At 39.7% G+C, this 15,162-nt stretch overlaps 1 protein-coding gene across 1 annotated transcript in view; it reads right to left on the bottom strand.

Moving 5' to 3' along the window:
* Positions 1–1,971: 1,971 nt before the first annotated feature.
* EGF (epidermal growth factor) overlaps positions 1,972–15,162 on the bottom strand; it is a 62,544-nt gene continuing 49,353 nt past the window's right edge. Inside the window, exons 21-25 of the mRNA XM_050895945.1 lie at positions 14,831–14,981; positions 11,948–12,112; positions 8,353–8,455; positions 4,778–4,880; positions 1,972–3,268 (exon numbers count right to left, since the gene is read on the bottom strand). Of these exons, the coding sequence (XP_050751902.1) occupies positions 3,045–3,268; positions 4,778–4,880; positions 8,353–8,455; positions 11,948–12,112; positions 14,831–14,981 (746 nt within the window). The 3' untranslated portion in view covers positions 1,972–3,044. The remainder of the gene's footprint in view (positions 3,269–4,777; positions 4,881–8,352; positions 8,456–11,947; positions 12,113–14,830; positions 14,982–15,162) is intronic.

Raw genomic sequence — 15,162 nt, 5'->3', positions numbered from 1 at the left:
CCTCTTTTACAGCTTAATATCACACACATTAATTTAATTTTTAAAAGTCAGAGTATACCGGTAGGAGTCCAAGTCAATACTGTTAGCTACATACCCAGAAAGTCTGATAATTTTAGAAGTTTTTGGGGTTTGTTTGTATACCTGAAAAAAGTTTAGCCGAAAAAACTGAAGAACCTCCAGGATTCAACCATTTGACTTCAGCTGATCTGCATGTAAAGCCTGAGAATAACATCTTGGAGACGAGTTCAAAAACATATTGTGAAGCCATGGATAATATTTCTAGATGAACAAGTAGCAACATTCATAACAGCCATTTAAATGTGCACAAAAAGGAGTATATGGCTTCTGCTGGCTTATGGGAAAGTATAACTAAAATAATAAATAAAAACTTACTGTATTCAAGCTGGGATCTACCTGTGAGCTGCAGAAGATAATCCTCATTACTATAGATTCTCTGAGCGGTGAACGAAAAACCCATGATATCTGCATGTGCTGTACCAACACATTACGCACTGCAGCTGTATGAAACAATGGAGCTATCAACAAACATGACATGGGTTAACTGAAACCAGAATTTTGCATTCTCTTCTTTTAAAACAAGAGGGACACCAGGGATCTTTTTTTATTTTATAAATCAATAGCTTTATAAACATACAAATAAACCAAATATATTATATTTGTTCTGAAATATCATTTCAAGGTTTTACACTAAAGATTATTTTCAGTTTAGAGCTGAGTTTAGGAAACATTTAAAACTCAAAACACCCTAATTACAAAAACATATCAGCTTGATTTTCCTATCTTATTCTGTAAGGAACACTATCAAATTTATAATCAGATCCTTAGACTGAAGGAAAGCAAAGTAAACAAAACACAGGGTAGAACATGAAACTGATTTGTAAGGAGTCTGAAACACCTTTGTTTAGACAAGATTCAAAGTTACAAATCTTTATTTCCTTTGATTGGGGAAACTTCCAACTAAATGTTGACTGTCATTCCACACAACACTTTGACTTTAAGCACACAAACCTATTTCACCAGAGATAATCAAAGTGCAGGGATCAAAGTAATTTTACTGTCTAGCTCTCATGGAAATAAAATGCTTTACTGAATAGGGGCCTTTATAGCTGGACTCTCTTCCCATCAAAATACACAAGGTCAGTGATGAACTGTGAAAGACCAGGGAATCCAAACTAGATGCTTTTAACAATGTTAATGAAATTAAACTATACTGAACTTAAAATCAAATCTACCAAATATTAATGGTTCGACCCAGTGGTTGCCCTCTCTTGAACACAGTTTGGTATGCCAACTCTCCTCAACCACTTCTCTTTCCATGGAAGTACTCTTGTTGCCATTCACACAAGAGAATGCGTCTTCATTGCTCCTAGTTCCAACTAACCTCTGGAAATGCCTATTTTACAAGTTTATTCTGAATTCAGAACTGAAGTGATTAGAAAACAGACTTAATTCAAAACCACCAGCAAAAATCACTTTAGAAGATAAACAAATAAACGACAACTTGCTACAAAACAGAGCATTATAATTTTTGTAATCCAGACACCTTGGGCTCAATGTTCTTACTGTTTACACCAACATAAATCAGAACTGACTCCACAAAGTTACTCAAGTGTGTAACTGCTTTGGACAAGAGGTAAGAGCCTTTCAATACTCTTTCCCATCATTGGCCTACCAAATAACAACATCCCATATCTTCCTGGCAGGATTCTAGAAAACCAAAAAGCAGAATGGTAAACACACAAATTAATAACATTTGCCACTATTATCCAGCTAATGAATTACAAGGAACACTAGTGGTGGGCACTGTAGCAGAGTTTAAAGGAGGTGTCCGATAGTTACAGCAGTAGGTTTCAAAGACAGAGGACTGAGAGATCCCCTACAATTAAAACATTATTAGTAATCTAGCTGATTTCCAGATATCTTCGAAAACATTCTGAAAACAGCCTTAGGAAGTCAAGACCAGTGGTGAAAATCACTTGATATGATAAACAACTAAGCTACAACTCTGTATACAACAGAGCTTTATAAGTGAGTTAGTTCTTAGTAAATAACTGGAAGGGAGCTGTAGCTGTTAGAAAGCCAGTTACAAGAAAAATTGGTGTTGTTTTCCAATTGTTCCCATGGATTTTATCAGGCAGCACAAATCAGTTACGTGGAAGTCTGTCCAAACTGAGGTGGTTTTTTGTTTGTTTGTCCCACTCCTCCTGTTCTTTTGGAGCAGCAATTGGCTGGACTTCTTTCCCCACACCAAGTCCTATATAATGGACCAGGTTTTGCTGCCAGACACACTTCTGTGAGGCAAGGACAGCTCCAGCACGTGCTTCCTCACAGGGCTGAAAGCAGACTCATGCCCACCGCCTCAGTCCAGAAACAATCCTGTAATGCTCTGAAGGACCAGTGTAGGCTGGAAAATTTAATGAAGAATCACCTTTCCCCTCAAACGTTACCTCTCACTTCATAGATGTGACCATCATTAATACAGGAATCTCTCGTGAAGCCCAAGAAGTTACACTGGCCTGACAGCAGTGCTGGGGACAGGCTTAAAGTGTCCATGAACAATATTTTAATAAAAAGATTCATTTTTAACTCATTTTCCTGCATCATCTTCCATTCCAGTTTCTCTGCAGTTGTCCTTGTGGCCCATTTTTTAGGCAGTTTCTGGACTCCGTGTATGTGTAAAGACCACTACTTGCAACAATCTCCATTAGAAAATACTTATCTCTGACAAATCACCCACTCGTCTGTTTTCCCCTCAGTGTCCTTTTAGCAGGCAGTTAATGAAGTTAGCAGCAGTGACCCTTAAAGTGACACTTATAGAGTACTCATTGCTAATACATTGCTCACAGTAATTCTTCCAAGCAGAGATGACAGGGAAGGAGTGGCAAGGACTTCTCTGTTCTGATTTGTGTTTTTTTCTAAAGCAGATTTTAACGAAAAAATGAGGGTTGCTTCAGTGTTTCATGAGTTCCCATTCTCTACTGACTTCATCCTTCCTCCTTTTCTCACTCAAACCTAGGCTGCTTCTAGTCTGGCTGCATCAGCAGGCTGGCTGGGGCAAGCTCGCAGGGCTCCCTTTCCAGCCGGGGCTTGGGGTGGATGCTCCAGGGAGCCTGGGGAGGGCCCTTTCCCGCTCCCATGGGCTGACACGATTTCTCACCAACAGGAACCTCTTGTCGACAGCCTTGTTCTTTCTCCTCTTCCGCCAAAGTCTCTGCTGCTTTGTCGGATGTTATAGGCTGTTCTTCCACTGGAGAAAACCGATATGTATTACTGAAAGCCATTTGAGAAGCTTCACAACAGCTAAGCTAAAAGAAAGCTAATGGCAGCTTTGAGAGAGGAAAGCTATGAAAGGAAGCACAGAATCGGGTTCAGAAAATTACAAAACCAACTCATGCAAAAGAACAAAAAAAGAGGCAAAGTCAAGAACTTGCTTCAGATTTTAAGAAATTACTTGTCCTAGGCAAATTTCATGGTTTTCTGTTTTAATACATAAGAACAGGAAAAAGCATGCCCATGACAGGAAGACTACCTGCCTGGCAAAATTAAAGCCCCTGCTCCAAAGTCAAAAGGTCTTAGAATTATTCACTGGCATGGTATAAGAACTTTCTTTAACACATTAGAAAAGACATCAGGTTATTTACCAGTCTTGTTGTCTAAAATGGTTGAATCACTTTTGCTAAAATTTTCAACTAGAAAAAAATCAGACACCTGTCATGGGAAATTTCTGTTCCAATAGCTGCATCTGATAAAACTATAAATGAAAACAGAGCCTCCTAATGGGAAACATCAGGCTTCCTTTGCTGGACAATACAGTTCTACACATGTTCACAATATAAGTCCAACCAAGTAAATGTAAGGCATATTTTCTACTGATGAATAAAGTGACTTCCCAACATATGTCTAAGGACAGGATGGGCAATTTTGAAAATCTTGCAAGATGCCTGCCCATTTGAGTATTCTCAAATATTTGTCTTTGCATATTTCTAAATGACTGATGCAAACCGGGTTCTCTAGTAACTTCTGTAGTTAGGAGGTATATATGGTAAATAAGACAAATGGTTAAGGATATCAGTCTTTCTCCATCAGTTCGCACCATCTGAGCAATTAGGAGATTCAGTTGCCATCTATAAGGCAGCATTTCCTAAAACTCAGAGTGGTCCAGCTGGTAACCTGTGGGCCATGGAAACCTGTTGTGTGCTTCTGTGCTGCCTGCTGCCTTTGCACCAGGGATGGGAAGCACATCTCCTTCATTCATCTCATCTTTGTTAAGCACCAAACGCTCCCCAAGCAGTCAAACACCTTCTTTAACACAAAAAGCAGAACTGCAGTTGCTGCCACAGGGAAAAAGCTTTCTGGGGAGACCTGGAGTCCTCACACCATTTCAGTTATCCTGCCTGAATGAATAAGGACTGTCAAAGGATATCATTCCACAGATACACATTTCCCATCAGTATGATGGGCATAGCTTCCCTTGCTATGAAGCAAACCTGTGAAGTTCTATATAAATGCAAATATATTATATTATTACTATCATGAGAATCATCTGGCTTCTTATGAGTGTGAAAGCACTGTTGTAGTGTAATTTCTCATGAATAATCTGCAAAGTGAAGGACTGAATTGTCTCTTCACAGCAATACAAACATGGCTTCTGCTGTGCACAGCAGCCTTAAACAGGCCAGAAATATAATTTTGATTTCTCTGTCTCTGCTGGAACAAAGGTGAGGAGAGATCTAATAAGGAAGGAAATCCTACTCACCATATTCTGAAGGACAGGCGGGATGAGGATCTGCTGTCTCACACTCAATTAGATTAACCGCTTTAGTCTCCAGAGAACTGTTACACTCCTTAACAACTGCAAACTGCAAATACATACAATATGCACAAAATACACAGAGCCCAAATTAATATAAAATGAACTGGTTTTCTGAAACCCAAGAGGCAAACTAGAAGGGCCACACACTCCAACCACAGCAGGGGGAAAAAGGTCATCCTGGCTTCTGGGATGACCCTTCCCCTGCAGATAATTAAACATGTGAGTTGATGACAGCCCTGGTCTTTGGAAAGTGCGCAGTCCCAGTCTAGTAAAGAACTACCCATTCTCTTGCCTTGCAGATCAACCTTTCCAGATGCAAGAACAAAAGTTCATGAAAATCAACCCTCTCCATAGTACTGAGCGCCACTTTTAAAGTATTAAAGAGACCCGCAACCAGACAGCAGGAAACCCTGTCAGACACAGGGAAGGAAGCGAGCCTCCCTTTCTGGCTCTCGGCACCACCTGGGCGGTGCAGTTCCGTCGTCTCGCAGTGACAATGGAAGTGACACCTCGGAAGCAGAAGACGGGACCCTCTGGGGGAACGGGCTGAAAAGACCAGGGGGAAAACAGAAAAAACAGGGGTAGAGGAAAGCGATGTGAAGCACTGTGCTGAAATAGTATAGAGGGAAAGAGGGAAACCCAGTAAAGAGGGGATGTTTAAAGAGCAGAGACAGGGAAGAAGACAAAATGTCTGTAAATAACATGTTACAACAGAAGGACTGACAGATTCAGTGGTCCAGGTGGATAATTGGTGGATTTATGTGGATAGATCACAGATGTAGCAGGTGTGACTCTTTAGGCATCAGTTCATTTACATAAAAACTGTAGGCTTACAGCTGCTAACCCACATGTGACAGACCCCCGGAGGAGATTCAGCTACACACAGTTCTGCAAAATATCTTTGACTGTGCAAAGCAGAACACTTGCTGGATGAAAAGTCTCAGAATAGCATCAAAATCCAGGCACGTGCAGAAGTTTACCAAGGCTTACATATCCCTAGGACAAACCTAGCCTGGCTTACAGAACTCTAATATTAATGTGAAAAAATATGCAGGCTAATGCTCAGCTAAATGTAGCCTCACCTGGCAGAATAGAAGTAAAGGGAAAAGTGAATGACACTTGGACAATTCATAGGTATAGTTTCAGTTTCATGATACCTAGCATTTGATATGTGTGATAGCATAAAAGCTTGTTATCCTCTACATTAACCTGGATGGGCAAGAACAAGAAAGTCTTTGCACTCCCTTCCCCCAGTCTCACAAATGAGCAGTAGCACTGTGGGCGAGAAAAGGAGTGAATTTCATGAGCTCTTTACAGTTACTGCATACACATCATCCAGTCCCCATATGAAGTCCTTCATTACAATTATTAATGCTGTGTAAATCAATAGCACCCAAAAACCTATTCCAGTACCTTAAGAGTTGAGGAGCTATAGAGTTTTCTGTCCCCGATGTAGTATAATCTCTTTTTTTACATAAAGCTCCTCAATAATCTACTATAAGTGAACAGCAGAAACGGACAGCTTCCTGCTGTTTTTTGGCAACTCTACAGTTTCTAACCTGAGTGCATGCATGCATGAAGCCCCAGTGAACTTAATACTCAATGGCCACATCAGCACAGAGAAAATCACATGCATGAAACCACAGGAATCCATTACTGTGTAAGCAGCAATAATTAGCAAAGGGTCAGTGATTTCCTCTTCCAGCCTGCAACAAGCCATTTGCAATAAATTACTTTATTAATGTATTTGATGTCTCTCAATGCAAGAGTGCATGGCGAAAATTTAACATGAGTGTGTAACAGATGAGTAGGTTGGATTTGTTTTTGTTGATTCAGACCATTGATGAGCTATCTAATTATTCCTATATTCAGCAAAAATGTCAGTGACCACCAGCATTAACTGTGGGGACAACAGCAGGTGGGGACAGAGCTGATGAGCTGCAGGCCTCCTAGAGCACTGCTCCCAGGCAACGAGCTGTTCTCTGCCCCAACAAATGTTTCTGATTTTCCCAGCCTCAGATATTTTGCAAGCTGTGGGTTTTGTCTCTGCTGTGAACAAAAGATGGCATCGCCACGATTCAGCACATTTGCTGTCCAGTACCTGGAGGAACAAAGTGTTGGCAATAAAAGGTCCACAAGAGTATGCAGTTGACCAGCTAAGGAACAATATTTCGTAACCAGGGTCAAGTCAATTCAGTACTCCCAACATATGTTTGATAGTGTGTTTCAGTGGCTACCCGCTCACAAATCCTGCCAGACACTCAATCTAAACCATTTGTGAGGCCTTCTTTGGGTTGATTAAAAATCCTTGGATTTGCACTATAAATATTCCATGATATTCAACCCCTCAAACAGACTCCCAAGTAGAACGAACTCATCTCTTTCTGGACTCAAAGATTTGGAGCAGAGTCAAACTTCAGTCCGTTTAAAGTCAAATTCTTTTGTGACTGACTACTACGCACATGGTTCTTGTACCTTTCCAGCTATAGTTGGGTGTGGAAGGGTTTAAAACACTGCAGTAATACCTATACTAGAAAAACACGTGTGTAGTTACCCCAGTAAGAAGGTATGTGCTTTACTAGAGTTTATCGCCAATCCCCTACAAGTATAAACTCTTCCAGTAGTCTTTTCCACTGGCATAACTGTGCTTGTTTTGAAGAGTGTATGCTGCTTAGCTAATGGAATGCTACCTGGACAAGTATGGTGATATCTGCATTACAGCAGCTTATTCAGAGCTGAATGATACATGTGTGCAGACAAACTCTCAGGGTAAGTCATGCCATTCTGAGAAAGGAGTCTCAGACTGGGCACAGAAGTAGCCACAGATGCCAATTATGTCACTTTTACCAACTGCAAGTTTCAACTGCAATCACCCAGCAGTGTAATGTCATTTTAATGCCAGTGAGAATCAGGTCCTTAGATCAGATCTTATGGGGCCAAATTCTCTGATGCAACTTCAAAAACAACAGAAACAGACCAGTACCACCAGATCATGATGGCATTTCTACCTACACCAGTGCAAAATTGGTATTTTATATTCCCTCCCAAACTGCTCGATAACATCCTGGTTGTTTTTCTTTACAAGGCAGCAGCCTCTAATACAAAGACATTTAATTTCATCAACCCCCAAAATAAAGTTCAACATCTCATGTAGCACACACAATACTTGGCTTCCAAGAAGCCTTTTTTACAGAGGGCATACTTTCCTGTGAAAATAACTCTGTGATATGCCATGTCATCACATTGCCATTTCCTTAATTTAGAACACAGTTCTCCAACTGTTGTGTTCAAAGCTAACAATAACACTGGCTAATGGTTGCAATACATCCAGGCAGCTGTGAACTTTGAGGGATAACAATGAGGTAAGATGAACTAGGGTTCACAGCAAAGCACTTGATGACTTTAGCAGTTATTTAATATATTTAAGATGTGAATTATTTGATGGATAATCTCAAGTGGATCCCTAACACTCTTTGATCCTTCCTGCTTCCCTCTCCACTCCACATTAATATAGTTACCCGAGGCTTGTTGCTAGTAGGTGTCACGTTCTCATTGTCAGCGCGGCTGCTGGCATCTCTTATCGCTTCTGCATAGAGATTCTTCTTATACAAGTTTTGACTTCTGCAACAGAAAAAAAGCTGAAACAAATTATTTTGCTTTGGGAGCAACAGATGCTGCTTCTTTTCACACATTATTCTATAGGTATTTACAGAAGGGACATATATTTTGTTTTCTTTCATTGGTTTGATAGGCTGTATTACTGTCAATTACTGCACAGTGGTTAAAACAAACAGCTTGTCAGAACCAGAAGTCAGTAAGAAGTGAACAAATGTTTGTTCTAATGTGCCATCTATAAAGGGTCATTCATTAGAAAAAGCAATAGGCCTCATAATTTTAACTACCCCCTTCCATTTTCTTATATTATTCCATTTATAGTACATTCCTCTCATAAAGATTTAGGTTTCAGCCAATACAATGAACAGCACTTGTGGGTGAAGCTCAGAAATAAAAATCTGACTGTATTTTTGTACACCATGGATAGTTACAATTATGGAAGTCACTTCTACGTTCACCTGAATCATTTATGAAAAACAACAATTTCAGAAATTACTATGAAATAAACAAACTGAAAGCCTCAAAAAGGTTGGAACTAAGACATTTCCAGGAAAAAGTACAACTAAGAATTAGCTAAAGGGGAAAAAAAGTCAAGAGTACAACCTGGAGTTGGAAAAGGATACGAATAATCAGCTCTAAGTGGGTAGTTCCATAAATTCAAAAATTGTTATTTTTGCAGTTAAACAGCAATCACTTATAAAGCAGTATTAAAAGCCTATATAGGCCCCAACATAGAAAACACAGTCATAAGAAAAAGAGCTCATTTACACTGCTTGAGATCCAAATCAGTACGTCTTTACTGACTTTACATACACGTTTTTTCTCCTGCTAGGCATCAGCTAACAAAATAAATGTTACACTCTTCAAATTCTGAAGTTATAACATCCTTTTACTTGATCTATTTTAAATGAAATTGAATAGACATGTACCAAAGAAAATAGGAATTTTCCTTTTATTTCTACATCACATTCATATATTAACTGGGAAAGTGCATTTGCCATAATTATCATATGTTGCTCCCTTCATGAAAATACAATGTAAATAAAATTTGCTTTTTGCTAGAAACGAGAAAGACCTGTCTCCACCATGGATTTTCTCCCCAGATTCTCTATAACATGTTCCTGTGTATTCAAACATTAAAAAAATAAGTAATTTTTTCCAGTAGGGGATAAGACTGGGACTGCTAATGCAAAATCAAATAGGTGTCAGATCTCAGGGTATATCCACAGAGCAGAAAGCTGAGAAATAAGGTAAATTAGTTCATTTTGACTTTTCCTGACGCTGTGGCAAGGCTGCTGTTCATGTTTTGTCACCTGGATGTGCTCGTTCTGCATTGCAGCTCATAGTGCTGACAAAACTCGAGCCCATTAGTCAAGAGTTATAAAGTCCATTGCACAGAGCTCACACACAGGCATGGTCCTCAGCGGGATGCCCCGCTCAAGAGGATCACTAATTCTACATCTTACTTTACAGCACGCAGAGTATCAGATGCCAGATGGACTTGGCGGGCATGGGAGTCTTCATGTGCAACTGAGCACAAGCAGACAAGGCAGTGAAATCTAGTTGACTGAGCATGGGCAAGAGGCCAAGAATTTCTCAATCCTAATCCCAGTCCTACTGTTGATTTTTGCACAGCCTTGGCCAATTGAGGTGGAGGGATTGTGGGTGTTAAATCTGTGATTCAGATTTTTTTGTTGTTGGAAAAGAGTTGTTTTCTTGCTTCCCAAGGAAGAAAAGAAAACTTGGCATACTATACAGTCAGACTACATAAACCTAACATTAAGAATAACACAATGCTCTTCAGCAGACTACAGTCATTGAACAAACCAACACAATACTTTGGTATTCTTGGCCTCCAGTTCACACATTTTTTTCAAATTGGTAGGCACAGACCTCCAACTTCATTTCCTCCAATTAAAAGGAGATAGGCATCTCCATTTTACAGGGGAAGGAACAGGACTATTACAGTCTTAATCGGTACATTTCAAAATACAGTAGATTACGTGAAAAAGCAGTATAGCAATTTCAACCCAAATACTGGTTTCCAGACTCCAGTTAAATAGGGATTTTAAGTCAGTGGTTTCATTTTGATCTAGTTATGCTCGTAATAGCTGCAGTACAAATTCAGTCAAGCATGTAATTGAAAACTCGTTGTCGAGGTAAATAGTTATATTGATCAAAAGCATTTGGCAAGAAAGAAAGGTAAAAGAAATGACAAAAGAGAGAGGAAGGAAAGAGAATTAATATCTTCACACCTTAAAAGCAGCCACATTCTGGCTGTTTTTCATGACAGTTTATATGACATATATGGGAAATATAAGAATCTCACAATTTGTCTATTCTGCATGTATCATTCCACTGATTAGCTTCTGAATCCCAGGTCATGAGAACAAACCAGGCTGTGCTTAGCTTTAAATATGGACCTCTACCATTAGTTAATAGAAAATAAGAAACGTGGCAGCTTCTCTATTATAGACTAAATATGCTAGGAACCATTAAATAAGAATGGAAAATACTAGCTTCGATAGTTAACTTCTTTTGTAGCTTAACTTTTTATGCCTAGGAGAGTCTAATTTTAAAATTAACCTAAACCACAAACAAAACCTCTGCACATGGAGAGCAGGTCAGCATGCAGCAGGAGACTCTTGACTTGGCTGCTGTCTGGCTTTTTGTTTGTTTACTTTTAAATATAAATATGCATTTAAAGAAGAGCCTCTGAGAACAGTTATCTGCCAAGGTCATGGCCAAAAGACTCTAACTTATTAAATGCTGAATACTTTCCAGTCCAAGGGACATCGATGACATTTAATTTCACATCAGACTGGGTTCTTAAATAGTGACTGTAGGGATTCTTTTTGCCATAAGAAGTATCCCAAACCTGCACAATTCATTACAGCCATGGTAAATGCCAGGGAGTACTTTTACAACAGATGTGCCTTAGGCTCACATCCCTGATTTTACTCTTTCTGCTGCCAGGAAAACTGCTTTCATGTTCATTGCTGGAGGCATCACTGTGGAAGTTTGCTATTGGAAGGTTAGTACACTGCTTTTCTCAATGGCAAGGAAACTTTCAGGTGCCACTCTACACTGAAAGGGAAGCAAAACCAAACTAATGGGATAGCTAGTAGAGAAGAGCCAAACCCTACCACGACAGTTTCAGACTTCTAGAGCTCTTAAGGGAAACCAAGGAAGAAGTAAATAGCATGCTCCTGAACTCTCTCATGAATACAAATTATGGCTCCTCTTCAAAGCTAATAAGGTCTGTTCTTCCACCCCCCAGACACATCACTCACTAAAACCAATGTGAGTACTGCAGGCAAGGGACATGCCAGAACTTTCTGAATCATTCACAGATCCAATTGCTGAAAAGCAAAAGAGTAGCAAGGATTTCCACCAGCTGAGGAACAGCTCACATTCTTTGCCATGAGCCCTCTGTGAAAGTCAGCAGCACCTCGGTCCCTGTGTCACAGGTTCACAGCGCGTGTTCGGAAGCACTACCTGCGGCAGTAGGCAGCCAGGGCCCCCAGCAGTAGCAGGAGGACCAGCACTGCTACGCACACTGTGATGGTGATATTCCGCATCTTCACCCGCTCGGCGTGCTGCTGCTCCCACCACTCCAGATCACTGAACTGGCACCGTTCCCCGACGTAGCCCGTCACGCAGCTGCCAAAAGGAAGTGAGCACACTTTGTAACTGGCGGCAGAGGAAAAACCCCAGATCATCACTTCAGTCACTGTGCATATTGATTTACCATTGGTAACCGCTACGGAAATATCTGGTTGAATTTAGTAGGGGTGAAGACAAAATGACTTTAAAGGAATGGCTGTCAAAACCTGTAGAATTCAATACTAAAAGACTTTTTTTACTGTAAAGCTATTGAATCACCTATAGAATTATACAGAGATATTACAATTTCCAGATTCCAACAGGTAAAGAATAGAAAAAATAATTTTCTCTTAAATCCTGCTGTGCGATTAGTGTTTCCCTAAGATTTTCCATTTAACTTTTTCCAGCAGCAAGCTTCCCTTTCTCTGAAATAGGCCATATAAGACTTACTTGTATTTTCAGAGTGATTTGATTAAGGGAATAAAATTTTAATCTGAATCTTTACTTTAAAATAAAAGATGAATGAAAGTGTTAAAAAAAACCCCAACTCATATGGGTTAGAAATATCTTTATAATTTAGTTTTAATACAAGCTTCTTCTGTAGGCAGTTTTTGTTTATTTGTTTGGTTTTACCACTGTAAAACCCAACATAGAAGTATTTTATCAGTGCATGAAACCCTCAAATCAAAATTACTATAAAGTGAGAAATACATCAAAAAGAATATCAGCCTAGTTTTACTGTCCAACGTGAGAGACATAAAAAAGGAAATAATAAATGTAAAAAATGAAAAGTCTACTCAATTCTTAACAATGTCTCAGCAATGTAGGCTCAAATCCTTCTCACAATTCTTATCAGTCTAGTTTTACTCAAGTCAAAGAGCTAGTCAAATGAGCAAAAGAACCAGGATTTGACATGCAGCAGCTTTTACCTAATGTCCTGAAAACGTTATATCAGCATTCATTATTAAATCAGGCACAAGCACTCTCATTCTGTCACAAATTAGAATGAATATATGTTAGAAGGCAGAAAAAAGCTGATTTTTTAATGTAAGATCACAATAAATTCCAAACAAACTAGAAGATCTACTTTCTAGTGTAAGAGCTTTTATTAATTAAAACACAAATCACATTTGGTATGTGATTTTTGCTACATATTTTTGCTAGATAACATTTTTCCATGACTTCGCTTTGGTATTTAATATATTATAACCTACATGAATGAATGCTGCCATCTAGTGAGAATTCAGCAATGTGAGAATTCAGCAAGGTCCACACACAAAGTGGCCCCCAACAACATGGCTAAGCACAGTTGCTCCTTAATTTTTTAAACAGCTTCCACTTCCAGAACTGAAGAATATGTACATTTGGATTCTTACTATGCACTAATACCTAACAAATAAAACAAAAAAAGATGTGATCCAGTTTGAAAGTTCTGCAGTTGTAGACACTTCAGTTTCAATAGGAGAAACTCAATGAGATGAAAAAAGATAGTTTTCAATGCCCCTAAAATTTACACTAAAAATTCATAACAAATACCAGACATGACCATGAGTCCATCTCCTTGGGCTTTGCCCAAGGGCTTTGCTGAGCTTAGGAAATCCACGGCACAAAGCATCCACTTCATTCCCATGTATGTACATGAGATATACATTCTTTTCATACTCCTGCAGGTACAGAGGTCTGTAGGCATGGGATACTGCTCGTATTTAAAAATAAGAAAGCCTAGGATTTGACAGTGCTTGCAGGAATGGCCTGGTACAGAGGTGTCTGCAGTGCAGTACAAGGAAGATCTGGGGGAATGGTGGGTCAAAGAAACCCTTCAGCACAAAGCTTGCTCTCCTCACTCCAGGATTATACCAGGGCCAATCGAGTCACTGAGACACAGAGGGAGATTTGCCTACTACAGAAGAGCATCCATCCCCTGCACAGGTCCTCACTTACCAGGTGGGACCCCAGGGACAAGGTAGGCATTGGATTTGTCCCACTGGAAACACTGTTATGCTTGATTTTGAAGAAAGATATAACACAGATTCAAATATAATCAAGTTATAAAATTAAACTCCAGCACTAATGGTTTTGAAGAAATGATTACCCCATGGGGCTAGGCTATCACATTGACCAGACCAAGGCTGACTTCTGGAGATAGGAGATTCTCTTTGCTTTTATCAGTAACTGCATTTAGGGAACCAGGAATTAGGCTCCACAAAAATATCGACAGGAGGAAGGAGGTCTCGTTTTTGAGGTCTCATTGCTACTCTCCCTGTTTTTAAGAGGACCATCATGTTGTACCCTTTACTGCCAGGGACCAACACTCTTCAAACTGTAAGGGAAGATGCTGACACCAAGCTTCTCCTCCCTGGTCCGAATCAGAGAAGACAAGACAGAGGTGTCCTCTTCCATCCCAGTGAGTGCTACACATGAACAGCAAGGCCAACAGGGAGGTACAAGTCAGCACGATACATACAGGAGAGACAGCAAGCACCTCTTTCACAAAGCCATGAGCACTAAGTCATTTAACAACTTATCTCACATTTCCAAAGCAAAGAATCGAGTGCTTAGGGAACAAATCGAATCCTACTATTAATTGCAATGGGTGTGAATGGAGTGACCACTTGCAGAAACTTACAGTGATCACTTACAGAAAAGAGCAGAGTCTAATGATAATTGCTAGCATGAGTGATGAACAGATAATTTATGGACACTTCACTGTCTGCACTCAACTGAGCCCTAAGGATACCATTCATCAGCACAGACAATACAAATTTCTGTACTTACTTGCAGGCATAGTCTTGTAGATCAGAAACATAATTGCACACTCCACCATGGAGGCAGTATGACTCATACGAAGGAGGGCATCCAACAATATCACCTTGCACAGGGTGTGTAGAGTATTCATTGCTGACAACAGTGGGGGACACAGTAGATTCTGAAACACAGGATTTCACAAGGACATCTCAAACTTTTGGGCACATTGGCAACGTGATCTTACGAAAGAGTTCCAGAAATTCCAGATAGGAAAGTAGGTAAAAATCTCTAATTTCGACCAATTACTTGTGTTGTACCTATTTGCTTATGTTGCTTATCAAAGTTAGGCACAGAGAACTTTA

Source organism: Gymnogyps californianus, chromosome 4 (genome assembly GCF_018139145.2).
Source record: "Gymnogyps californianus isolate 813 chromosome 4, ASM1813914v2, whole genome shotgun sequence".
NCBI classification, from domain to species: Eukaryota; Metazoa; Chordata; class Aves; order Accipitriformes; family Cathartidae; genus Gymnogyps; species Gymnogyps californianus.
Note: the sequence above shows the minus strand (reverse complement) of the source record. Positions and strands in the feature narration are given on the sequence as shown.